This window comes from Salvelinus namaycush, chromosome 3 (assembly GCF_016432855.1).
Source record: "Salvelinus namaycush isolate Seneca chromosome 3, SaNama_1.0, whole genome shotgun sequence".
Classification (NCBI taxonomy): domain Eukaryota; kingdom Metazoa; phylum Chordata; class Actinopteri; order Salmoniformes; family Salmonidae; genus Salvelinus; species Salvelinus namaycush.
This window is the reverse complement of record NC_052309.1, coordinates 13,951,423-13,979,384: the sequence shown is the minus strand read 5'-3', so window position 1 is coordinate 13,979,384 and position 27,962 is coordinate 13,951,423. Positions and strand designations below refer to the sequence as shown.

At 41.4% G+C, this 27,962-nt stretch overlaps 2 protein-coding genes across 2 annotated transcripts; one reads left to right on the top strand and one right to left on the bottom strand.

Moving 5' to 3' along the window:
* The first annotated feature begins 1,101 nt into the window (after positions 1 to 1,101).
* Positions 1,102 to 5,063, top strand: LOC120044988 (ATP synthase subunit e, mitochondrial-like). The gene is made up of 4 exons (XM_038989779.1): positions 1,102 to 1,224; positions 2,822 to 2,876; positions 3,161 to 3,259; positions 3,985 to 5,063. Exons 1-4 carry the CDS (start codon positions 1,189 to 1,191, stop codon positions 4,008 to 4,010), a joined length of 216 nt encoding a protein of 71 aa, XP_038845707.1. The 5' UTR covers positions 1,102 to 1,188; the 3' UTR covers positions 4,011 to 5,063.
* A 2,023-nt stretch (positions 5,064 to 7,086) lies between these two features.
* On the bottom strand, positions 7,087 to 24,316 carry LOC120044810 (rod cGMP-specific 3',5'-cyclic phosphodiesterase subunit beta-like). Its single transcript, XM_038989481.1, has 22 exons — positions 23,846 to 24,316; positions 22,762 to 22,914; positions 21,544 to 21,633; positions 21,237 to 21,377; positions 20,677 to 20,751; positions 20,501 to 20,565; positions 20,317 to 20,383; positions 20,128 to 20,175; positions 19,865 to 20,014; positions 13,859 to 14,002; positions 13,688 to 13,753; positions 13,385 to 13,531; positions 13,058 to 13,165; positions 12,557 to 12,666; positions 12,275 to 12,362; positions 12,067 to 12,167; positions 8,118 to 8,225; positions 7,936 to 7,999; positions 7,731 to 7,805; positions 7,569 to 7,652; positions 7,232 to 7,355; positions 7,087 to 7,112 (listed from the first exon to the last, which is right to left on the bottom strand). Exons 1-22 carry the CDS (start codon positions 24,314 to 24,316, stop codon positions 7,087 to 7,089), a joined length of 2,505 nt encoding a protein of 834 aa, XP_038845409.1.
* Positions 24,317 to 27,962: the final 3,646 nt, after the last annotated feature.

The window sequence follows — 27,962 nt, the reverse complement described above, 5'->3', positions numbered from 1 at the left end:
ACCCATATTGTTCGTATTCCAGCACAGCTGTTGATTCACCAACTTTTTCTCCATTTAGCCCGCACTACTCGACGCCATTTCCCATTCCCCGAACTATGGATCAACTCTACATGCTTCACCAATCAAGGAACCTCATGCGGACAACCTGCAGGCAGCAACCTGGTCAGAGCAATTTCCTTGTTTGAATGCTAGGTTTTATGGGTATTATGACTCATACTGTGGTACTCTATAAGAATGAGGCCTACAGCAGGATAAATACATGCTCCTCCAGCTCAGTGCCTCCAGAGACGTACCCCAACCACCAACTAAAATAACTGTCTGGCATATGTGCAATCATGAGTATAGAGAAGAAAAATACATGTTTAGAACTGAGAATTGTTTGCATGGTGCAAGAATGAATGCAATTAATTGATTATTTAATGTTATGATGGTCACAGCTTTGTAGAAACAAAACATACACAGCCTCTGCTCAACAAACTAGAACGTGAATAATTCGGGGGTCTGCAGTTCGCGAACGACACAGTGCTTATAGTTTGGTTTACACCAGCTCTCGAAGTTCTAGTAGTCCCATGGGTCGCATCAGTAACAATGCATTCCGCCAAGTCATTCACAATCTAGTCCGTTTGAGGTCACAACTAGACCTCGTTTCAAATATAGGTCTATCAAGAAATAATCTTATTTGTATGCCTAACAATTAACCAATGTACATTATTTAGAGCACACGTTTATAAGTCACAGTCAAAAATGACAGCTCCAATAAGCCCCTTATGGTGAACGAGAGGCTTGTAGAATCATGAGTCTTTCGAGTTCTGTTCGCCAGTAGAGGGTCCAGTGTGCTCTGTATGTTACGTAGCTCTGGGCATTACTGACTCAAATGAACGAAATGAGTCGAAATATTAGTTTCTTTGACTGAATGAATCGTAAAGATACGAGTCAGTAAAATGAACCGAACTTCCCATCACTAGTCCATGACCACTTTACATTGTATGACATAGCCCTAACCTTTTTGGTTGAAAGCGCGAGGGAACAAATGTCTTGATTTTATAAAAAGCCCATGCCATAGAAATAACGTTGAATCACATAATAACAAATAAATAATAGTAAGAATTACTGTTCCGAATAATCGACTTGATCTGCTATCAACACTCCTCCCTGGCATGCGCACTTCCTCAATTTTACAACAGCAATATGGTACCTCCAGTTGTAGTGTCGCCTGTCATCAAGGTAAATCTATATTTATTAAATTGAGTTGTATAACTAACTCCATTGAAATCATATGATGAATACAAAATGTTATTGTTATGTCATGTTAAAATCAGACGTCTGGCCCGTTAGAAGGCTTACTTACTAACGTGAAATTTCATATGACATTGACTGGTTAAATCCAATGAAGGTTAGCCAGCTAGCTAGCTAACGTTGACTAACGATATGCCTGCCATAAAACTAGACAAACGTAACTAAATAATCCGGCCAAACCAAAATCAATGTATTTGTTTAGTTAGTTTAGTTCATTGACCTGTAATAATTATTGATGACAACGGGCTAATTTAGACTTGCATGGCTAACTGGGGGCGTTCCAATTAATCTAAGAGGTAGTCTTGTTAGCGTGTCAGACTGTAAATGTAGAGCATTGTCCGTTTGTAAATTCAGAGAGTTTCGCTCTCGGAGCGTACACTGGACGCTTTGCCAGTCAAGCACCCAAGCTAACTGGCTAACGTTGGCTAGCTTGCTGACGAGCTACCTCCAAACACCTCACTCTGACCATTTTACTCGCCCTAGCAGAGCTGGTTAGGCTGTTTTCATGTTATCCAGAGCGTTGGTGACTGTAACATGCTGATGTTACAGTATAACTTTAAACCGTCCCCTCGACACGGGCGCGAACCAGGGACCCTCTGCACACATCAGCAACGGTCGCCCACGAAGCATCGTTACCCATCGCTCCACAAAGGCCACGGCCCTTGCAGAGCAAGGTGCAACACTACTTCTAGGTTTCAGAGCAAGTGACGTAACTGATTGAAACGCTAGTAGCGCGTACCCGCTAACTAGCTAGCCATTTCACATCCGTTACACTGACCACACCGCGTGCGCGAGCATTGCAAAATACATTTACACATACATGTTATTCAATCATTGCACCCACACTGCTCGAGCATAATGGAGTTTCTGCGTGGCCAGCCGCTAAAATAGAACTTGGTTCTTTTTGTGATGCTCAAGCGCTCCCATCTCCTCATTGGTTTTTAGGCGCATATATCCACGTGAGTGATAGAAAGCTGAACTGATGTCCACACTCAGTTCATCTTTGTGGTAATGCACCGTAAAGGTGGTTGCCAACCGCCATTTAAAGTCCAAAGAAGCCTGAAGGAATTTACCGTTTTATCTGTGGATTAATTGTCGGAGTAGAGGACCTTGTACATTTCAGGTAAAATAACAACCCAACGTTTATATTCCAGGACAAATTAGCTAGCAACAGCAAGCTAGCTAGCTAAATTGCCATAAATGTTTAATGCATTTTGACCTGTCCCCAAATTAATATAATTGGTTCAGAGTTTGTTTTGACATTTCAACCTGTGTGTCCTGATCGAGTCTGGTGTGGGTGACAAAGGGTGTTGAGCATTCGAAAATTCATATTATTTTGTGCTCGGTCACGCTCAGACGAAAGTGCTCTGAAATCGGAGTAGGTAACCAGAGCACATTTACGAATTGGCGCCCTTTAATTTAATATTCTGCCAAAAGACGATTGAAAGTCAACCAGTTTAGATAGAGGTCAATACTTTTAAGCTGGGTAACGTTAAATCAACTAATCAATTTTCCTTTATTTCAGACGGCAAGGTGGTCATTCTTGCTCATTGGCATGTTCTATGGCAAACAGAGATATGGTCAGTAAGATTACGTTTTTAATTTATTTGGCATGCGCTTTTATCCAGAGCGACTTACAAAAGCAATTAGGGTTAAGTGCCTTGCTCAAGGGCACATCAACAGGTTTTTCACCTAGTCGGCTTGGGGATTCAATCCAGTGATCCTTTGGGCTACTGGCCCAACGCTCTTAACCGCTAGGCTACCTGCCTCCCTACAAGATATAAGATTGTATTAATTTCACCCGAGGGTATTTTGAATGATCATAATTGTAATGTTACTGAATGTCATCTCTGCATTTCCGTAGACTATCTGAAGCCAAGAGCTGAGGAAGAGAGGCGTGTTGAGGAAGCAGAGAAGAAGATACGAGAGGAACAGGAAAAAATAGCCAAAGCACTTGCGGAAGGTAAATAGTAAACCCATCAGAATTTTAGGGGAGATGAATAGCTGATGGTATCATACAGGTCTTATCATGCTTGGATAACTGTTGATCTCAGGCAGCTGTATAGGCATAGCAGCAGATTTTTCGACCAACCTTTTCTTTGCGATACTTTCTTTGTCCTCGATTAGGCGAGTTATAAACTTGTGTGTCTAGTTACAGGTGGTACTCCAAAAAACAGAATATTCAGAACAATAAAATCTTACTTGATTAATTTTATTCATTGGACCTTTATTTTAAGTGTGTAAGTCTTTGTTTTGGTCACACTGTGACACACTGTCATCTACCTCTACACTTGGCCACGTCGCATAGAAATGACTTGTTCCTGCAAAGATGTTGGAAAATGCGAGATGTGCGGTAGCTTCGATGATGAGGAACCTCTTCACGCGGTGCAAAAAGTAGATTTCGTGTTTTTCTAAATATTCTCTGGTTTTTGGAGTACCACCTGCAACTGGACACAGAAGTTTATAAGGCAACGTTGCCTCTCCTAATCGAGAACGAAGAAAGGGTCGCCAAGAAAAGGTTATTTGAAAAATCTCCTGCTATGCCTATACAGCTGCTGAGATCAACGGTTATCTCAGCATAAGAACTCTATGATACCATCAGCTCGAGGATGCCGTGAAGATGTAACTGAAGAAATGTTTGATTTGAGCATGGAGTGTGAAGCATGTTTTTTCTTTTCTCCCCCACAGCCTCTGAAGACACTATCCTGAAATGAACTTATGGATCTACTCTGTCATGTTAGAAGAAGAAGAATTGAATGATAAACATAATTATTTGTATGTATTACAGAATTCTTCTCTGGTATATCTGTTTAGATGGTAATGTGCTTACAATTATTAGTATAATACTAACAACTTCCAGTACTCTCCAAACCCATCCAAAATGTGTTTTGACATCCAAATTCAACCAGATGTCGAATTTCTTTTACCCAGATGTTTCACAAATTTACTCTGTGAAACATTTTTGTATCATTTTAATCTCAAATCGGAAAACATTTGTCTATACCCTTGTGTATTCTACTGTCTAAATGGAGAGGAATAAATAGTAAAGCTAACTGTCTCGTTCCCAGGTGTATACTGTATGTCTGGGACTGTCGCCCTGCCCTTCAATGATAGGAGGTAGGACTAGGTTGTAATCCAGGCCTAGTTTAGCATAAATCCCAGGATTCAGGTCATAGGCAATCTAAGAAAGTGCTGAGTCAACACTACTGCCACACACTCTTCTGCCTAGCTTCATCCATGGAGATAGATTGAGGACTCTAGTGCCGAAATGCAGACGCCATTTTGGGACACATAAATGATGCGTCTAAGTGTATGGGTTTAACACAGAATAGTCATCTACCTGGCCAATTTGTGATTACATTCATGAATATTTGACATGCACATATAACAAAATGCTTTCAATTATAGAAAAAGTAACTTGTTCTTGCATTTCTATCAGTATGCTGCTGGGCCAGGGGTAACTTAGATACTTTGACCCAACCTCTGGCCATATGCATACAAACAATAGGATATTTTACAAATTAGGTTTCCAGTTATATGAAACTAACAAGATACCATTAGACAAAATGTATCCTTTAAAAATGTATTTGCTTTATATTGGTAATTGTAGATAGCACATACAGAGCTTCAGAATTCTGCTCATATTTACATGCAAATATTTGTAACAGCAAATTGGGGAATAAAATGTTAGTTGCAATTTTTAATGGTGTGATATTGGAAAGATTAAGCAAAAATAATTGCTGCTTCTAATAAATGGGTACTTGATATTTAGTTTAATGTCGGCACAGAGCATAACAGTAATGTTGCACTGTCGTTCATAGAGAATCTATGTATTACCTATTAATCATCTGAAAAAATATACTATAATTTAAATATATTTACAGCAGGAGACTATTTACAAATGATTACATCTATCAAAGCATAGATACCCCATAGAGAGTGGGGCTGCTACAGTGAACAGTTACATATTGAGCATTATTGTTTTTTCAAAATGAAGCATTACTAGTTCAGTGTTGATAGCCAGGGACTGGAACAGACCTTCCTGAAAATGTCAACTCCTTTCTCTCCTATCTCAGTACAATACATTTTAAATGTACACACACAGAGAATCTCGACTGTCTTGACTTCAGTCTTTCTATAATATTTACCTTGCTGTACTTAAACAGCACGGGACAATACAGTAACAATTAGTTGCCATCTTTATGTAATACATGTATCACTAGCCACTGTAAACTATGCCACTTTGTTTACATACCCTACATTACTCATCTCATATGTATATGTATAGACTGTACACTATACCATCTACTGCATCTTGCCTATGCCGTTCTGTACCATCACTCATTCATATATCTTTATGTACATATTATTTATCCCTTTACACTTGTGTGTATAAGGTAGTAGTTGTGGAATTGTTAGATTACTTGTTGGTTATTACTGCATTGTCGGAACTAGAAGCACAAGCATTTCGCTACACTCGCATTAACATCTGCTAACCATGTGTATGTGACAAATAAAATTTGATTTGAGTTGACAGCAAAACTATCACATAGCAACCCACAACAAGGGGTAACATTACCCTGTAATGGAGTGAAATCATAAAACATACATAAATACTGTGGGTGCTTTTTTTGTCCTATTTCACACATGTACAAGTGTGTATTAATACTCATGTGAATTGGAAATGTGTTTTTTGCATATCCCAACCCCCTCAGAGAATGGGGTCATGGCCAGAGTTTGCCATTATCAATGGTGAACCTGGAGCAATTAGGGTTAAGTGCCTTGCTCAAGGGCACAGACAGATGTTTCACCTTGTCGGCTCAGGAGTTCGAACTAGCGACCTTTCGGTTACTGGCCCAACGATCTAACCGCTCGTATAGCTACCGCCATGGCGTATGTGGACGCTAACCTTACTACTGCATAATCTACCTTTGATTACCATTAGGGTAAACACATTCTCTCATGTAATTGATGACTGACTGGAAGGTATGAAGAACAACGTAAGTCACGGTAATTACACTGTTGATGTAATATTGGATTCTTGATGAATCCACCAAGATTTTGTATAATAACTGCCCCTGAATAAGGCAGTTAATCCACTGTTCCTCGGCCGTCATTGAAAATAAGAATTTGTTCTTAACTGACTTGCCTAGTTAAATAAAGGTAAAATACATTTTTTTTAAATACAGAATACTGTTAGAAAGTATTTATTATTTAACAGTATTCTGTATAAAAATGATCGAATGAGAAGCAATGCATATTAATGTTATATTCATAGGACATTCCACATATGTTTAGAAACCAATATTTCAGAATTTAGTGATTTCTTGTTCCTTAAATTGGTTGATAAAGACCTTCAGGAACTTAGTGTACATACGTTTAAAAAGTTCAAAGTGGTACAAAAAAAAAAAAACAAGACGCATACTCTCCACACGTCTACTTGCTATCAGAACGTGCAGGATTCCTCCGAAGGTCGTGAAACATAATGACAGGGGTAACTTCTAAAATGTGCATTTGCCAATGCAACTAATGACAACTACCCTTCAACTGAAGGAAGAAACTTGACTGTTGTGTCCATAATGTGCCAACATGGGTCTGTAACCAGCAGGTCCAACGGCTTTTCTGCGTGACTGCTAAATAGTCCCTCTGGCTCTTCTCCAAGGCTCTGATGCTGTGAGTGCAGGCTGTCTTTCCACAGCTGCTCTGAGGTGAGGCTGGCACTGCCCCGGGCCGGCAGCAAGACTGTGTGGCTGTGATGTATCCTGGAGTGATCTACCTCCAAAACGGACTCTAGCACACTGAGCACGTCTTGGACCCTGTACATTACAAGAATAGAAAATAAAGTACGTGTTAAGGATCATCTGTGTTACTTTTACTGCAGACAAAATGCTCTCTAAACTATAGAGCAATAATGCAATATATCCTCCACTCTGACCTGACTGGGCTTCCAGGATGGCCTGCTTGGCCTCGTACTCTTCCTGCTTGGCCTTCCACTCCTTCCTGTTGTTCAGGAGGCCATCATACATCGGCTGGATGGCCGGATGGAAGCGGGACAATTCCTGATGGAAAAATAAACGAAACATAAACTAGCGAGCTCTATTTCTGACAGTCAAGCCAGCTAATGAAATAATGCTTGTTTGAATGACAGTTGTGCATTTGGTTATTCTATACATCCAATAGAAAGGTATGATTCATGGTTTACTTTGTGCTTAGCAATAGATGTGAAGCTGAGAGATGTAGCTAGTCTGAAAAAGTGGTAGTACATACTGTACCTTGTAGATGAATGTGCAGACAAAGTCAATGAAACCACACTGCAGCTTGGGCAGTTGGCCAGCGCAGTTTCTGTCCATCATGGTCTGGAGGAAAGGAGGGAGAAAAACATGATTAAACGCACAACACACACACACACACACACACACAACGGATATACTCACAATGGGTTGTTTTTCAAGAACTTCCCTTTCCAAGTCACCCTGCTCCCAGAACTCAGCTGCTTCAAACAGCGCCACCTGGATGAAGCCAGACAGTCCCAAGTATTTCACTATGTTGGACATCTTTATTGATTTACAGAAGCACAAAAGCTTCTGCTAAAATGTCTTCAAGGTATATAATTAGGCTATAATCTGAGGATCTCCTCACCTTGCTTTGCACCTCCCATGGTTTAGTGATGGCTGACAGGTCACATGCTGTCATCATCATGGCCCTTTGAGGGGAATTATTGAAGGTTCAGAGCAAAGTAGAAGTGCTAAGATAAGATCCAATGTGCATGTTACATATCCCACTATCACTACAATCCTCCCCCTACCATGAACTGCACTCACAAAACAATCTCTTTCCTGGTCGTCTCCAGTGACATCCAGTCCACCCACTTCTTCTCATCTTCGTAGGTCTTTGATAGGTCAACAATCTTCTGGAACATTGTTCGCTTCCTGGTGACATTGGAAAATATCCAAACAAAGATTTATACATTCTGTTAAAGTTATAAGCTGTGCATTGTGAAATCTTGTTTCTGCAACTTTACAGGGCTAAGTAGGCATGAACGCTGCAGCTAAATCTGTGAAAAACAAATATTTGGATTAACAGTGCTTCAATATGCAGAGAAAGAGTCCACATTGACAACAATACATTCTTCCTAAGATTTCTATAGTGCATAGAAAACGTATTGCAGTTAATTACATACACTTTTTTTGCATTAACACTCCTGTACTCTCAAGCAAACACACTGGACACTACCCACACACTCACACATACTTATACTGACACCCCAACACACACACACATACAGTACACACAATTACATGTACAGTTGAAGTCAGAAGTTTATACACCTTAGCCAAATATATTTAAACTCAGTTTAGACAATTCCTGACATTTAATCAGAGTAAAAATTCCTTGTCTTAGGTCAGTTAGGATCACCACTTTATTTTCAGAATATGAAATGTCAGAATAGAGAGAGTAGAGAGAATTAGTAGAGATAATTATTTATTTCATCTTTTATTTATTTAATCACATTCCCAGTGGATCAGAAGTGGCCACTCAATTAATATTTGGTAGCATTGCCTTTAAATTGTTTAACTTGTGTCAAATGTTTTGGGTAGCCTTTCACAAGCTTCCCACAATAAGTTTGGTGAATTTTGGCCCATTCCTCCTGACAGAGCTGGTGTAACTGAGTCAGGTTTGTAGGCCTCCTTGCTCGCACATGCTTTTTCAGTTCTGCCCACACATTTTCTATAAGATTTGGGTCAGGGGTTTGTGATGGCCACTCCAATACCTTCACTTTGTTGTCCTTAAGCCATTTTACAACAGCTTTGGAAGTATGCTTGGGGTCATTGTCCATTTGAAAGACCCATTTTTCAACAAGCTGTAACTTCCTGACTGATGTCTTGAGATGTTTCTTCAATATCGTGCAGCAAAGCACCCCCACAACATGATGCTACCACCCCTGTGCTTCACGGTTGGGATGGTGTTCTTCGGCTTGCAAGCCTCCCCCTTTTTCCTCCAAACATAACGATGGTCATTATGGCCAAACAGTTCTATTTTTGTTATATCAGACCGGAGGACATTTCTCCAAAAAGTACAATCTTTGTCCCCATGTGCAGTTGCAAACTGTAGTCTGTCTTTTTTATGGCGGTTTTAGAGCATTGGCTTCTTCCTTGCCTAGCGGCCTTTCAGGTTATGTCGATATAGGACTGGTTTTTACTGTGGATATAGATAATTTTGTACCGGTTTCCTCCAGCATCTTCACAAGGTCCTTTGCTGCTGTTCTGGGATTGATTTGCACTTTTCGCACCAAAGTACGTTCATCTCTAGGAGACAGAACGCGTCTCCTTCCTGAGCGGTATGACGTCTATGACGGCTGCTCCCAAGGATGACCCAGACTTGTGGAGGTCTACAATTGTTTTTCTGAGGTCTTGGCTGATTTCTTTTTATTTTCCCATGATGTCAAGCAAAGAGGCACTGAGTTTGAAGGTAGGCCTTGAAATACATTCACAGGTACACCTTCAATTGACTCAAATTATGTCAATTAGCCTATTAGAAGCTTCTAAAGCCATGACATTATTTTCTGGAATTTTCCAAGCTGTTTAAAGGCTCAGTCAACTTAGTGTATGTAATCTTCTGACCCACTGGAATTGTGATACAGTGAATTATAAGTGAAATAATCTGTCTGTAAACAATTGTTGTAAAAATTACTTGTGTCATGCACAAAGTAGATGTCCTAACCGACTTGCCAAAACTATAGTTTGTTTAAAAATACATTTGTGGAGTGGTTGAATAACGAGTTTTAATGACTCCAACCTAAGTGTATGTAAACTTCCGACTTCAAATGTACGTCCACACACACATAACACATGCACACATGCATACTGACTACACACACACACACACTTTCACACTCATCACATGCGCTGCTGCTACTGTCTATGATCTATTCTGTTGCCTCGGCACTTTACCCCTTCACTTTACCCACTCGTTAAATATTGTTTTTATTTAACGTTTATTTAACCCCTACGTGTGTGTACCTCAATTACCTTGAACCCTGCACACTGTCTCGGTACTCCTTGTATACTGTATAGCCACGCTATTTTTACTCGTTATTGTTATTCACTGTGTATCTATTCCTCATGTCACTGTTTCTATTATTACACTGAACAGCTGAAGGAAGAATGTGTTGGTCCCATGTTTCATATTCAACCTAATATTAGGTAGGTGTACCACTGTTGGGTGTACTCAGTGTATTATTCATGTCCAGATAGATTTGGGTGAATTTGCTGGACTAAAAATATATATTGAACCAAAATATAAACGAAACATGTAAAGTGTTGGTCCCATGTTTCATAAATTGAAATAAAAGATCACAGACATTTGCCATAAGCACAAAAAGCTTATTTCTCTAAAAATGCTTTAACATATTTGTTTACATCCCTGTTAGTGAGCATTTCTCCTTTGCCTAGATAATCCATCCACCTGACAGGTGTGGCATATCAAGAAGCTGATTAAAGAATATGTGTGCACCTTGTGCTGGGGACAGTAAAAGGCCACTCTAAAATGTGCAGTTTTGTCACACAACACAATGCCAAATATGTCTCAAGTTTTGAAGGAGCGTGCAGTTGGCATGCCTACTACAGGAATGTCCACCCAAGCTGTTGCCAGAAAATTGACTGTTCATTTCTCTACCATAAGTCGCCTCCAATGTCGTTTTAGAGAATTTGGCAGTATGTCTAGCTGGCCTCACAACCGCAGACCATGTGTAACCACGCCAACCCAGGACCTCCACATCCGGCTTCTTCACCTGCGGGATTGTCTGAGATCAGCCACCCGGACAGCTGATGAAACTGTGGATTTGCACAACCAAAGAATTTCTGCACAAACTGTCAGAAACCATCTCAGGGAAGCTCATCTGTATGCTCATTGTCCTCACCAGGGTCTTGACCTGACTGCAGTTAGGCGTCGGAAAATGCTCACCTTCGATGGCCACTGGCACGCTGGAGAAATGTGCTCTTACCAGATGAATCCCGGGTTTCAACTACCGGGCCGATGGCAGCGTGTATGGTGTCGTGTGGATGAGCGGTTTGCTGATGTCAAGGTTGTGAACAGAGTGCCCCATGGTGGTGGTGGTGTTATGGTATGGGCAGGCATAAGCTACGGACAACAAACACAATTGCATTTTATCGTGTCATTCATCCACCGCCATCACCTCATGTTTCAGCATGATAATGCACAGCCCCATGTCGCAAGGATCTGTACACAATTCCTGGAAGCTGAAAATGTCACAGTTCTTCCATGGCCTGCATACTCACCAGACATGTTACCCATTGAGCATGTTTGGGATGCTCTTTAATGACGTGTACTACAGTGTGTTCGAGTTCCCGCCAACATCCAGCAACTTCGCACAGCCATTGAAGAGGATTGGGACAACATTCCACAAGCCACAATCAGCAGCCTGATAATTTATATGCGAAGGACATGTGTTACGCTGCATGAGGAAAATGGTGGTCTGATCCACGCCCCTACCTTTTTTAAGGTATCTGTGACCAACACTGTATTCCCAGTCATGTGAAATCCTTAGATTAGTGCTGATTTCCTTATAGGAATTGTAGGAATTGTAACTCAGTAAAATATTTGAAATTGTTTAATGTTTAGTTTATATTTTTGTTCAGTGTGTTTTTATCTTTACCTCTGCATTGTTGGAAAAAGAGCCGTAAGTAAGCATTTCACTAGTCTACACCTGTTGTTTACGAAGCATGTGACAAATAAAAGGCTATTACTCACTTGAAATAGAGTTGCAAGTCTGTTGCAATGATGGCAATGTCCAGGAGGTGGATGGCATGCTCGTTCTGTCTTCTGTTGAGGTTCTGGTAGATATTCAAGGACTGACGAAAGCATCATGTGATCAACATGGAAGCAAAGAGTACCAATAAATAAATAATTGACATCAAAGGTGCTACTGCAGTAGTTGAGAAATAAAAGCCTTACGTACCTCGTCTGCCAGAAGGAACTTGCTAAATTCTAGATGATGCCTCTCCAGGACAGACGAGCCATGAAGCTTGGCTAGCGGGTTACCAGATCTGTCGATGAGGAGGAACCAGACTACTCACTGTACAGGGAGCTCGTCATAAGCCATTCATCACACAAAGCTAATCCAAGTGCTTCTCTACATTTATAGTTGCGATGAGAGAGATAGTAAAAGAAGAGACCTAGAGATATATGAAGGGCTGGTTGTACCAACTCTCAGAGAGCAGAGATTCCCAGGAGTACTCACTTCACTTGGAAGAGGTTGTTTGTCCCCCTGTGGTCGATATCATGGAGAAAAGCAGATGTGATCATGGCCATCACCTCCAGATCTGTGTAGTATCTTTTCAGGTTCCCTGTCTGACACAAAAAAACACAGCAGTTTGACATTCAGAATTAGAGATGTCTTTTAAATATGTCTTTCGGTTAAGTTTTTGGGCAAATACAGATGGTTGTCGCAGAGAATATTCCTGTGCAGCAGAAAATGCCAATTGTAGTATATTTGATGTTTAAAAAGGCTTCTAAAGTTCGTAATACCCATTTTAAAATGTCAGACTTGATTTATCCTAACAAAAAGCATATCAACCCCAACAAAAAATTCCATTAATTATAATTCACATTTCATGTTGCTGCAGGATTATGTTCCTGCTGTGAGAAACTGGTCAAATTAGGATATCTGTAAGAAAATATGCCTTTTATTTTCTGTGAGACAAAATAAAGTACATTACTACTGAGGCTTAAGCACCCCTACCGTCAACAGTGTGAACATAGTCTGCCCAACATTGAAACCGTGGCGCCAGTTGTGATAGGTGATTTTCCTGTAGCCTTTGCTGATAGAGAACAGGAAGCGCACCAGAACCTGTTGAAATAAATAAAGATGCCTGATGGTTTTCATGGCATTTGGAAGTAGAGCATTAGAACATAAACAGATATTATGGGAGACCAATAAATTAACTAATGGCAAACAGCATACCTACATGTTCATATATACAGTATATTCAGAGTATTTGCTCAAATTGACACTTCCCCAGCATTGAAAGATGTTGCAGTACAGATCATGATTGTACAGTAACGTCACCTCCTGTGGAACCTGGAACTTCTTGACCACTCCGACCTCATAGTACATCTGGATCCCACACATCACCAGCTCCAGCTCTGTGCAGTCAAAGTCAGAGAACCCAAACTCGTAGATCTCAAACTTCTTGGGGCCGGGTAGTTCTTTTTTCTGTGTTATAATGCATGATTATTATGGCATTATTAACAGCAAACTAAACATACGGCCATATGAATGTAGAGGTTTCAAATACAGGCCTACTGTTCCAGTTAATCTGGAACCAGATGATGACCAAACTGTTATTCTACAAATATAACGTGGTAATACCAGAATCTGCAGAAACTCATCCTCTTCACAGTCACAGGGCTCTCTGTCGAAATACTGCCTGGTTTTCTAACATACATGAAACAACAATGAGTGGCAAACATTAAAACAATACTTCTCATATAAAGGGGGTTAGATCTTTGGTGTGTACAATATCTTTGAGCAAGTCTTCACCAGGATTTTCTGTATTTCGTCATCACGGCACTTGACGTGGTAGAGAACCATGTCCTGGGCTATGTCTTTCCGGTTCTCCATCATTTTCATCCTGTCATTAGTGTCTGTGTTGAGGTGGGACCAGCCCAGGAAGTTAGTCATAGCCTGGGTAGACAGACAGAAACAATGTCATTCAGAGTAGGTTTATTCAGTAGCCAACATGGTGAAACTTGGTGAAGACTTGAAAGTCCTGAAGAAGACAAGTGGGGAAGGTGGGCAACAACACCTCCACCACACTGGTCCTCAATACGTGGGCCCCACAGGGGAGCGTTCTCAGCTCTCTCCTGTACTCCATGTTCACCAATGACTCCCTCTAAATCAACAAAATGAAGGAGATGATCGTGGACTACAGGAGACAGCAGAGAGAGCACACCCCCATTCCACATCGACGGGGCCGTAGTGCAGAGGGTCAAAAGCTTCAAGTTCCTCAGCGTGCACAATACTGAAAGGGTCCCTTCACACAGACAACAAGATGAAGATGGTGCAACAGCGCCTTTTTAACCTCAGGAGGCTGACGAAATTCGGCTTGGCCCCTAAGACCCTTATAAACTTCTACAGATGCACCACTGAGAGCATTGTAGGCCTGTACCACCCGCCTGATATGGCAATTGCACTTCTCACAACCGCAGGGCTCTCCAGAGGGTGCTGCAATCTGCCCATCACATCACTGCCTACCCTGCAGGATATCTACAGCACCCGGTGTCACAGGAACACTAAGAATATCATCAAGGACCTCAGCCACCCGAGCCACGGCTTGTTCACCCCGCTACCATCTAGAAGGCGGAGACAGTACAGGTGCAACAAAGCTGAGACTGAGAAACAGCTTCTATCTCCAGGCCATGCTAATAATACAAATAAAATATACATTATTGGAATTCACTCTGCCCTGAACTTTAGTCACTGTTCTAGCCGGCTACCACCCAGTACTCTACCTTTAACCTTTGAGACTGCTGTCCAATTTACACTGATAACTGGTCACTTTATTGATGTTTACATACTGTTTTACCCATTTTACCCATATATATATATACACGCTACCGTTCAAAAGTTTGGGGTCACTGAGAAATGTCCTTGTTTTTGAAAGAAAAGCACATTTTTTGTCCTTTAAAATAACATCAAATTGATCAGAAATACAGTGTAGACATTGTTAATGTTGTAAATGTTTATTCTAGCTGGAAACAGCTGATTTTTTTATGGAATATCTACATAGGCGTACAGAGGCCCATTATCAGCAACCATCACTCCTGTGTTCCAATGGCACGTTATGTTAGCTAATCCAACTTTATCATTTTAAAAGGCTAATTGATCATTAGAAAACCCTTTTGCAATTATGTTAGCACAGCTGAAAACTGTTGTTCTGATTAAAGAAGCAATAAAACTGTCCTTCTTTAGACTGGTTGAGTATCTGGAGCAGCAGCATTTGTGGGTTCAATTACAGGCTCAAAATGGCCAGAAACAAAGGCTTTTCTTCGGTAACTCGTCAGTCTATTCTTGTTCTGAGAAATGAAGGCTATTCCATGAGAGAAATTGCCAAGAAACTGAAGATCTCGTACAACGCTGTGTACTACTCCCTTCACAGAACAGCGCAAACTGTTTCTAACCAGAATAGAAAGAGGAGTGGGAGTCCACGGTGCACAACTGAGCAAGAGGACAAGTACATTAGTGTCTAGTTTGAGAAACAGATGCCTCACAAGTCCTCAACTGGTAGCTTCATTAAATAGTACCCGCAAAACACCAGTCTCAACGTCAACAGTGAAGAGGCGACTCCGGGATTCTGGCCATCCAGGCAGAGTTCCTCTGTCCAGTGTCTGTGTTCTTTTGCCCATCTTAATTTTTTATTTTTATTGGCCAGTCTGAGATATGGGTTTTTCTTTGGAACTCTGCCTAGAAGGCCAGCATCCCGGAGTCACCTCTTCACTGTTGACGTTGAGGCCGGTGTTTCATCAAGGATCTCTCTGTACTTGCTCCGTTCATCTTTGCCTCGATCCTGACTAGTCTCCCTTTCCCTGCTGCTGAAAAAATCCCCACAGCATGATGCTGCCACCACCATCATGCTTCACTGTAGGGATGGTGCCAGGTTTCCTCCAGACGTGGCGCTTGGCATTCAGGCCAAAGAGTTCAATATTGGTTTCATCAGACCGGAGAATCTTGTTTCTCATGGTCTGAGAGTCTTTAGGTGCCTTTTGGCAAACTCCAAGCAGGCTGTCATGTGCCTTTTACTGAAGAGTGGCTTCTGTCTGGCCACTCTACCATAAAGGCCTGATTGGTGTAGTGCTGCAGAGATGGTTGTCCTTCTGGAAGGTACTCCCATCTCCACAAAGTAATTCTAGAGCTCTGTCAGAGTGACCATCGGGTTCTTGGTCACCTCCCTGACCAAGGCCATTCTCCCCCGATTGCTCAGTTGGGCGGCCAGCTCTAGGAAGAGTCTTGGTGGTTCCAAAGTTCTTCCATTTAAGAATGATGGAGCCCTGGTCCAAGGCACTGCATCGCAATGCTAGCTGTGCCACTACAGATTCTGGGTTCAATTCCAGGCTCTGTCGCAGCCGGCCGCGCCCGGGAGACCCATGAGGTGGCGCACAATTGGCCCAGCGTTGTGCGGGTTACGGGAGGGTTTGGCCGGCAGGGATGTCCTTGTCCCATCGCTCCCTAGTGACTCCTGTGGCAGGCTGGGCGCAGTGCATGCTGACATTTTAGAAAAAGCTGTTGCGCACTGCCTTCCTGAAGACAAAAAATGTATACGAAACGCTTCAGTCTGGTTTTAGACCCCATCATAGCACTGAGACTGCACTTGTGAAGGTGGTAAATTACCTTTTAATGGCGTCAGACCGAGGATCTGCATCTGTCCTCGTGCTCCTAGACCTTAGTTCTGCTTTTGATACATCGATCACCACAATCTTTTGGAGAGATTGGAAACCTACATTGGTCTACATGGACAAGTTCTGACCTGGTTTAGATTTTATCTGTCGGAAAGATAACATTTTGTCTCTGTGGATGGTTTGTCCTCTGACAAATCAACTGTAAATTTCGGTGTTCCTCAAGGCTTCGTTTTAGGACCACTATTGTTTTCACTATATATTTTACCTCTTGGTGATGTCATTCGGAAACATAATGTTAACTTTCACTGCTATGCGGATGACACACAGCTGTACATTTCGATGAAACATGGTGAAGCCCCAAAATTGCCCTCCCTGGAAGCCTGTGTTTCAGTCTCGGACAAAACTCGGACAAAACAGAGATGCTTGTTCTAGGTCCCAAGAAACAAAGAGATGTTCTGTTGAATCTGACAATTAATCTTGATGGTTGTACAGTCGTCTCAAATAAAACTGTGAAGGACCTTGGCGTTACTCTGGACCCTGATCTCTCTTTTGACGAACATATCAAGACTGTTTCAAGGATAGCTTTTTTCCATCTACGTAACATTACAAAAATCAGAAACGTTCTGTCCAAAAATGATGCAGAAAAATTTATCCATGCTTTTGTCACTTCTAGGTTAGACTACTGCAATGCTCTACTTTCCGGCTACCCGGATAAATCACTAAATAAACTTCAGTTAGTGCTAAACACGGCTGATAGAATCTTGACTAGAACCAAAAAATGTGATCATATTACTCCAGTGCTAGCCTCTCTACACTGGCTTCCTGTTAAGGCAAGGGCTGATTTCAAGGTTTTACTGCTAACCTACAAAGCATTACATGGGCTTGCTCCTACCTATCTTTCCGATTTGGTCGGAAAGGCACTGGAGCAACGAACTGCCCTTGCTGTCTCTGCCTGGCTGGTTCCCCTCTCTCCACTAGGATTCTCTGCCTCTAACCCTATTACAGAGGCTGAGTCATTGGCTTACTGATGCTCTTCGATGCCGTCCCTAGGAGGGGTGCGTCACTTGAGTGGGTTGAGTCACTGACGTGATCTTCCTGTCCAGGTTGGCGCACCCTGTGGCGGAGATCTTCGTGGGTTATACTCAGCCTTGTCTGAGGATGGTAAGTTGTGGTTGAAGATATCCCTCTAGTGGTGTGGGGGCTGTGCTTTGGCAAAGTGGGTGGGGTTATATCCTGCCTGTTTGGCCCTGTCCGGGGGTATTGTCAGACGGGGCCACAGTGTCTCCCGACCCCTCCTTTCTCAGCCTCCAGTATTTATTCTGCAGTAGTTTATGTGTCGGGGGGCTAGGGTCAGTCTGTTATATCTGGAGTATTTCTCCTGTCTAATGTCCTGTGTGAATTTAAGTATGCTCTTTCCAATTCTCTCTCTTTTTCTCTCTTTCTTTCTCTCTTTCTCTCTTTCTTTCTATCGGAGGACCTGAGCCCTAGGACCATGCCTCGGGACTACCTGGCCTGATGACTCCTTGTTGACCCCAGTCCACCTGGCCGTGCTGCTGCTCCAGTTTCAACCTGTTCTGCCTGCGGCTATGGAACCCTGACCTGTTCACCGGACGTGCTACCTGTTCCAGACCTGCTGTTTTCAACTCTCTAGAGACAGCCGGAGTGGTAGAGATACTCTGAATGATCGGCTATGAAATGCCAACTGACATTTACTCCTGAGGTGCTGACCTGTTGCACCCTCGACAACTACTGTGATTATTATTATTTGACCCTGCTGGTCATCTATGAACATTTGAACATCTTGGCCATGTTCTGTTATACTCTCAATCCGGCACAGCCAGAAGAGGACTGGCCACCCGTCATAGCCTGGTTCCTCTCTAGGTTTCTTCCTAGGTTCTTGCCTTTCTAGGGAGTTTTTCCTAGCCACCTTGCTTGTACACCTGCATTGCTTGCTGTTTGGGGTTTTAGGCTGGGTTTCTGTACAGCACTTTGTGACATCAGCTGATGTAAGAAGGGCTTTATAAATACATTTGATAGATTGATTGACACGGTTGCCATGTGTACGGTGTTTCCTCTGACACATTGGTGCGGCTGGCTTCCGGGTTAAGCGGGCATTGTGTCAAGAAGCAGTGCAGCTTGGTTGGGTTGTGTTGTGTTTCGGAGGACACACGGCTCTCAACCTTCACCTCTCCTGAGTCCGTACGGGAGTTGCAGCGATGAGACAAGACTGTAACTACCAATTGGATTCTACGAAATTGGCGAGAGAAAGGGGTAAAATATAAAAGAATGATGGAGTCCACTGTGTTCTCGGGGACCTTCAATGCTGCAGAAATGTTTTGGTACCCTTCCCCAGATTTGTGCCTTGATACAATCCTGTCTCTGAGCTCTACGGACAATTCCTTTCTACCTGGCTTGGTTTTTGCTCTGACATGCACAGTCAACTGTGGGACCTTTATATAGACAGGTGCGTGCCTTTCCAATCATGTCCAATCAATTGAATATACCACAGGTGTACTCCAATCAAATTGTAGAAACTTCTCAAGGATGATCAATGGATACAGGTTGCATCTGAGTATCAAAGCAAAGGGTCTGAATACCTATTTAAATAAGGTATTTCTGTTTTTAATACATTTGCAAACATTTGTGAAAACCTGTTTTCACTTTGTCTTTGTATTGTGTGTAGATTTCTGAGGATGTTTTTTATTTCATCCATTTTTGAATAACAAAATATTGAAAAAGTTAAGGGGTCTGAATACTTTCTGAAGTCACTGTATATATATATTCCGGTCTCTGACATTGCTCGTTCTAATATCTCTTCATTAAAATATATTTCTGGATTATATGTGTATTGTTATTTTTTTTATTGCTAGGTATTACTGAACTGTTGGAGCTAGAAACACAAGCATTTTGCTGCACCTGCGATAACATCTGCAAATCTTTGTACGCGACCAATAAACTTTGATTAAATTTTATTTGAAACATTGGGAGACAGACAGTCACAATATCATTTAGAGTAAGTTCACTCAAGTCAATGTGGTCTACACAAAGCAGGAGCAGAAGAAGGCTTTCTCGAGTCACTTTACTTGACCACTTCTCTGTGAAGACAGAAGGAGTTGAGAAAACAGCTGACTGCTGTAGTATAGTAAAGTACCTCCATTAGCTCCTCATCCTGCTGGTCGAACGGCTTCCCATCTTTCCTGTTGTAGAATGTAGCCACGCCCACAATCTCTTCCATCATGTTGACAATTGGCATGGACAGCACATTCTTTATGGTCCAACCACTGTCATCCAAGGGCTCTGACTGCATCATGGGAAGACACAAAGTAAATGCTCAACAGGAATTATGCAAGTTGCTTAACTTTTTGCCAAAACTACATATAAGAATACCTGATTTTATAATGAAGCAAAATGTACCTGAAACTTGAACATCTCCTCTGTTGTGGGATTCATGATGTTACATATCTAAATATTCATAATAAACAGTACAGCATCAACAACACATGCAAATCGTGGCAATTTGAATGTTCTCGCATTTTAAGTCAATTCCAAATTCTGAAAGCATTTCAAACGCTACTGGAATGCTAGTTAAAAGGGGGAACTTACAAGACCAGTTTCGGCCACATATGTGGGCAATCCAGTACACAACACCCAGTGTTCTAGAGTGGGAGTCCTGTTGACAGGAGACAGTCAGACAACACACATGGATTATTCCTCTATACAGTATCATACAGGGTTGTAACTACTTCAACTATACAGAAATGTTCAGAGAAAGGTGAGAGAAACATACGCGATAACTTTGATATCCTCTTTTCCATGCAAAATATAATCAATGACTTTGTAGAATATGACTTCCTAGAATCACAGATAACCCCAAAAGAAATCACAAATGAGAATTTGCAGAACAAATGCAAAACGGTAAAGAGCTGTTCATGTGGTAATAAGTAGATAGATATGAACACTTACTCTGCCATCAGGAGTAAGAGGTCCAGCGTAGGGGGGCTGATCTCCCATCAACACTGGCCAGATGTCAAAGAACTCCTATAGCAACAAAGCAATGACACAGATGGATTGTCACACACAGCATATTAATAATATACTGTATAGTGCCATATGAGATATGTCATGTAGGCTACAGTATTACCAGAGGACCCATAATAACTTATTTATGGGTCCTTTATGATTAATTATATCACTTTAATAAATTATTTTTAATGGGTTATTGACCTTCGATTTGAGCATCTGTGACCATTTAAGTAAATCTTAAATTATTTAAAGTGTGTCATTGTGTTACCAGCAATGGTGTTGCTACTCCTACTGGTGGCAGAATGTTATCATAATGATACAAATTATACAAATTAAAGTCATTAAACTGCCATATTAGTTGATTTAGAATAGGAAGATGTGCCCAAATACATTTAAACAAAACACATTTTAGACAAATTAAGTCATTTTTTTCCAAAATGCCATGCTGAAATGTCACCGCAATTGAAGAATGACCCGGATACATGCTGACAGAGCATCACCTTCTCCTTTGTCATATCCAGTAGGCCCACAGAGTACCTGTCACAGTTCAGGTATGCCCGCACTGTATACAGGGCTTTATGGAACTGTCTCTCAATGTCTGTCAGCTCCTCAAACACCTTGTTGGCGGACCACAACAGGACCTATACCCGACAGAAATGAACAACCACAAAGGATTAGTTAAAAACCAGTTGGTTGCTATATCCATAAATGTGTGAAAGCTAATTAAGAGCCTTTTTTTGTGTGTGCACCATATTGTCATTGACAACTATTCCTTCCTCTGAATATCAGCGCAGACAGCAGACTCACCTGTCCTTTTCGAGTCTCACAGTTGTACAGGTAGTTCAGCTGATAAATCTTCAGGTTCAAAGAGGCTATTCTGAGATACTTCAGAAAAAGCTGGGGGACAGAAATTCGGAATTATTCTTAGAGTGAATTACATACATTGATGTGTAATTAAGGTGGTAGAGGGAAGGCAAGAAGGATGAACGCATGTACTGTATGTGGAAACAGGTGTAAATGTGACCATCCTCTTCATAAAGGCAATACAGTTTGTATGCGTTCCTTGTTGGACATGTTTGTGTTCTACAACAGCATCCAGTGTTTGTATGCTGCATATGCTTTCAGTGAACAAACTTTGGGATTGGAGAAGGCCTCTTGATTACCATTTTGTTTTTAGTCATTTAGCAGATGCTCTTATCCAGAGCAATTTACAGGAGCAATTAGGGTTCAGTGCCTTGCCTTTCGGTTACTGGCCCAACACTCTTAACCGCTAGGCTACCTGCCTCCCATCCCCAACTAATTCAGGCTCTAACGTCATGTCATTTTTTATTTATTTAATTTATTTCACCTTTATTTAACCAGGTAGGCCAGTTGAGAACAAGTTCTCATTTACAACTGCGACCTGGCCAAGATAAAGCATAGCAGCGCGACACAAACAACAGCACAGAGTTACACATGGAATAAACAAACGTACAGTCAGTGACACAATAGAAAAAATCTATATACAGTGTGTGCAAATGAGGTAAGATTAGGGAGGTAAGACAATAAATAGGCCGTAGTGGCAAAGTAATTACGATTTAGCAATTTAACACTGGAGTGTGCAGATACTGGGGTGCAAAGGAGCAAAAAAATTAAATTAAATAAATAACAATATGGGGATGAGGTAGTTGGATGGGCTATTTACAGATGGGCTATGTACAGGTGTAGTGATCTGTGAGCTGCTCCGACAGCTAATGCTTAAAGTTAGTGAGGGAGATATGAGTCTCCAGCTTCAGTGATTTTTGCAATTTGTTCCAGTCATTGGCAGCAGAGAACTGGAAGGAAAGGCTGCCAAAGGAGGATTAGGCTTTGGGGGTGACCAGTGAAATATACCTGCTGGAGCGCGTGCTACGGGTGGGTACTGCTATGGTGACCAGTAATGACCTCATCATAGTATTTCCATTGTGACTGTGTGGGATTTCCGTGCTGACACATGGAGATGTGTGGATCATATTCTCAGAGACTCACTTAATCCTCAGTACTCACATCCTCATCCTCAGTGGTGAAGTGGGGTCCAGTGGTCTTGTTCAGGGCCATGATCACAGCCACCACATCCTCTCCGTTCATGATGGGCGAGGCTAATATGTTCCTGGTTTTGTACTCTGTCAGGTCATCAACAAACGAGCTGAAGTGACTGCTCTGTATGGCAGAAAACCAAACAAATCACTGACATCAGAGATCACACATGGATGTGTTAAGATGGGTCTATAAGTCAATACATAGGCTTGGTATTGAGCCTTTTTCAGTTTACATATCATTATAGACCACAGATTAATACATGTTAACCTCTGGCAAATTCAAGATAAAAGACAATGTATAAAAGGGATATATGTAGCTATTCTGTTAAGAAATACACTTCAATATCAAGAGTGAATGTAAATCTGGGCAATGTGAAATATACATTTATCAATTTATAAATAGCTTCATGCTGACCCCAGTGTAAACGCCCCAAGACAGGTGCCATAATCCCAGATACAGCAGGGGGTAACGGGATATATAATAACTGGATTATGTCTGTCGAGAGGATTTATATTGTTTCCAGATATACATTTAGAAGCTCCCCACAGAACAGTATAGTTGCCATACTACTTTATGTGGCACTATGTTTTAACAAGAATAACATGTGAAAACTATGTGTATGTTAAAATAGTCACGGAATAAATAACTTTTTCACTTGTTTGTCTGGCTGAACATGAACTTGATGCATCTATCTATTTTGTATTTGTTTGTTATTTGTGGCAGTAGGTACAGCTAAAATATATTATAATGTGGGAGTGTGTGACAAGGCCCCTGAAAAGGTTATTGACACAATCACACTGAAGCCACTGGCTCCTAGACTCTGGGACACTGTCTGTCTGTTCCAATCACTACCGCAATGTTTATGTCCTAACCTCTGGGACACTGTCTGTCTGTCCCCATCACTACCACTGGCTCCTATTCTCTAGGACACTGTCTGTCTGTTCCAATCACTACCGCAATGTTTATGTCCTAACCTCTGGGACACTGTCTGTCTGTCCCAATCACTACCACAGCGTACGTTTATGTTTCATTTCCACAATCTGACTCTTACCTCATTGGCATCTTTCAAATTGATGTGTTTCTTGGTCTGGGCCACATTTCCCACCACCCCAAGGTCCAGGGGGAAGACTATCTCGTGGTCAGGGTGAACCACACAGTCGTCCAGCTCAGACTCTGTGGTGATGTTGAAAAGACGCGTGGCTAGCTCCGCGATGCCGTTCCTCTCCCGGTACATGAACAGGCTGCAGCGGTCAGCTTGGATCAGGGCGACGATCCTCTTCAGGATCTTGAACACCACTTTCTCCATGTTCACATTCTCCTGCATTTCTTTGATCAGGTCGAAAAGGATCTGGCCTTCCTCTATCTGGCTCAGCTCCTGTAACATCCCAAAATCCACCTTGGACTCCGAGATCCCCGCCATCACAGAGAGGGCCCCTGGTGTGAGCTTCTTGTTGAAGTAGCCCTGGGCGAAAGCCGGGTTTCCATCCAGGAACTTTTCAACATCTTCCTTTGTCGCACTCATCTTGGGTTAGGGATGTACTGGTTCTACCCCAGTCCCAGTATTCAAACCAATGGTCTCTAAAAATACGACAAAACCAATTATCTATTGATTACTGGCAAATAAAAAAGTGGACACATTCACACCATGTTATCCCAAAACACCCTGAATAAAGAGGGCACATTAGTTAGGTCCTGCTGTGAACAGAGGATACACCTGCAATAACAGGGGAGGGAGGGCTGAGTCCAATCCCACTGTCATCAGCAAGCTTTTCTCTTAATAGTGTTGAAGGTGAACCAGGATCTGCTCATGCAAAACTGATCAGGTGATCACTATGAAGGAGGCCATCCCAGTCCAGTCCTATCATTGAGATGTATGGGGGTCTATGAGATAATAAGACAAGCCTGATGATAAAATGGCAATAATCTTTCCACCCCGGCTATATTAAGGTTCCTTAACCATCTTATACAAAAGGTCAGCTGGATAATCTCCACATGAATAGATTCATACTATCAAATCTGCTACCTGTGAGTGAGACGAGGCTGGCGAGGGAGGTGTGTCATAGTCATATGTTTCGTTCATATGAACCTGCGCGTGTCTGTCCTCGTTTATGAGGGTATATGCTTACGGGCATTTGCTTATGAGTGTGTATAAAATAATTCAGTCTGTAATCTTTGTTATTCAGTATTATGTTGGATATAACTACTATTATTTTATAATAAATATAAAATTGATTCAACACTTCTTTAATCACAATTACAGTATAAAGCTCTGAAACGAATGGGGCCTGTCAGTACATATGCATGCAGCAAGGGGAACTGACAGATCTGACAGCAGAGGAACTGTTGATCCCAAGGCATTATATTCATCTAAGATACTCTCTACACATGGAGATGAGGGATTTAACAAATGTACACATCCAATGATACTAGCTGTAATATTAATCCAACCATTGCAGGCCTCTACATTACCTGTTCGTCACCAATGAACTGTTGCCCCTTTTTGGTGCGTTACGTCCATGGTGCATGGGCCACATTTTAACCTAGAGATACAGTGTTACAACACAAGATGGCAGCCGGCTCATACTAAGGACCAAGCTAATTGTGCTTGTACTGTTAATCATTGCTACTGAGGCTGACCATGCCATTGAGATTCAAGCCATCAGTATTCAAGAGATTTTGTTTAACCAGTACATATTAGAACCATTGCTTGTTTGTCATACTCCTGTTATTTTCTATTGGCACTAGAATTCTTCAATGTCAGTTCAATTAATTTGATATGCCAGATATAGTCAGCAAATGTATACTCCCTCTCAGCCTCTTTCCCAAAGGTTGAATGAATAAAAAGCAACAACACACCTAGACTTACTTTCCACTGGTCTAAATGATTACAGTAACCTGGTAACCAAAATACCAACATTGAACGCCTGTATAGAAAAAGCTGTGCGTTGTCTAACGCAGTACAATATCGTATGCTATTGTCAATAGACATCCATGTGCCAGCAATCTTCCCTGAGGTCTAAGATCAAGTGTGTGGTTACAAGCATAAATATAGTACAGGCATCAGCTTGGAGTTTGCAAGCACAGTACGTGGCTTTTCAAAGAACTACAAAACAGCTAAAGAACTACAGACTACAGAACAACTAAACAACTGCATAACATCTAAAGAACTACAGAACTACAGACCAACTAAAGAACTACAGAACAACTAAATAACTACAGAACAACTAAAGAACTACAGAACTACAGACCAACTAAAGAACTACATAACAACTAAACAATTACAGAACAACTAAACAACTACATAACAACTAAAGAACTACATAACAACTAAACAATTACAGAACAACTAAACAACTACATAACAACTAAAGAACTACTAATGCCCAAAGAGCTATCCCAGAAATAGACAATAACACTGGGTGTAATGCCTCAAAGTAGTGTTGAGAAAGATTACAGTACACAATGCTCTAACTACTGGAAGTGCCTTTAGTTAAATTAATGAAGATTGAATGAAGAGGGGTGGTGCCACTCCTCTGCTGAGCCCGTTAGCCAATCATTCATGCCCTTTGCCATCATCCTCTGTGTCCACTCCTCAGAGCCAAATGTCCCCAGAGAACTCCAGACAGCTCCAGACAGCTCCTGGCAGGAGGCTCCAGGTACTGGGATTACACTCTTATACTGGTAACAGGTGGACAGTGGTGGAAAAAGTACCTAATTGTAATACTTGAGTAAAAGTAAAGATACCTTCATAGAAAATGACTAAAGTAAAATTTAAAGTCACCCAGTAAAATACTACATGAGTAAAAGTCTAAAAGTATTTGGTTTTAAATGTATTTAAGTATCAAAAGTAAAAGTATGAATAATTTCACATTCCTTATATTAAGAAGACTGCACTATTTTCATATTTTCTACAGATAGCTAGGGGCACACTCCAACACTCAGACATAATTTACAAACAAAGTGTTTGTGTTTAGTGAGTCCGCCAGATCAGTCAGTAGGGATGACCAGGGTTGTTCTCCGGGAAAATATATGGAGTGAAAAGTACATTATTTTCTATAGGAATGTAGTGAAGTAAAAGGAAAGTTGTCAAAAATAGTAAAGTACAGCTACTCCAAAAAACAACTTAAATAGTACTTTAAAGTATTTTTACTGAAGTACTTTACACCAGTGCAGGTGGATGAGAAAAGCCTCAGCAGAAAATAGACTCCATTGAGACAGTACATGCTTGTGGTAAAAATAGGCATATCATGTAAAAAAAAAAATAGGTCTTCTTAAATAACTACGATCATGCAACTATACTAAGATCCTGGTGAGGTCATCTCACATGGCACTTGTTACACAATATTATTAAAGTCACCTGATCAGGGTGAATCTCCCCAGATGAAGAGAGCAATCTAGGACATTTCAGCCTCACACTGCAGGCTCAAAATGGAAATAGTGTGTGTGTGTGTGTGTGTGTGTGTGTGTGTGTGTGTGTGTGTGTGTGTGTGTGTGTGTGTGTGTGTGTGTGTGTGTGTGTGTGTGTGTGTGTGTGTGTGTGTGTGTGTGTGTGTGTGTGTGTGTGTGTGTGTGTGTATGTGATAGTTTTTGTGTGCGTGCGTGTGTGAGTGCGTTCATGTGTATGTGACACAACAGAAGCGTTAGTGTTTATTGTATCATGTTGTTTCCAGCTGAGTTCATACACTGAGACTCCATAGAACATAAGTGTTACGTAACAAACATAACCTTAAAACCATGCCAGTTATGTACATCACATATACATGGATCAGAACCAAACAAAGCCTATCTAAAACACTAGCTCACACAGCACACCTTGTCCCCAGGCTAATTTCTACCGGATAGTAATAGCTTGACAGAGAGCTGATGGATGAGACTACAATATTGAGACTACAAGATACTCTTTTAGCCAGCTGGCTGTTTTATCGTACTTCAGGATCTCCAAACTAGTGTCAAGGTCTACAACTGAGCAGTGCTGCTGGCAGTGGGTGATTTTTATTTATTTTTATATATACATTCTGTCACGTAAAGAGCACATCTCAAGAAGTTAAATAAAATACATGTAAGTGCCTGTTAAGTGCCAAATAAAGTTACAGGGTTGACCGTAACAGGGTTGACAATTTCATTTTCAATTAGCCATAAATCCCCTTGTGACAGCAGGAATGGAAGCT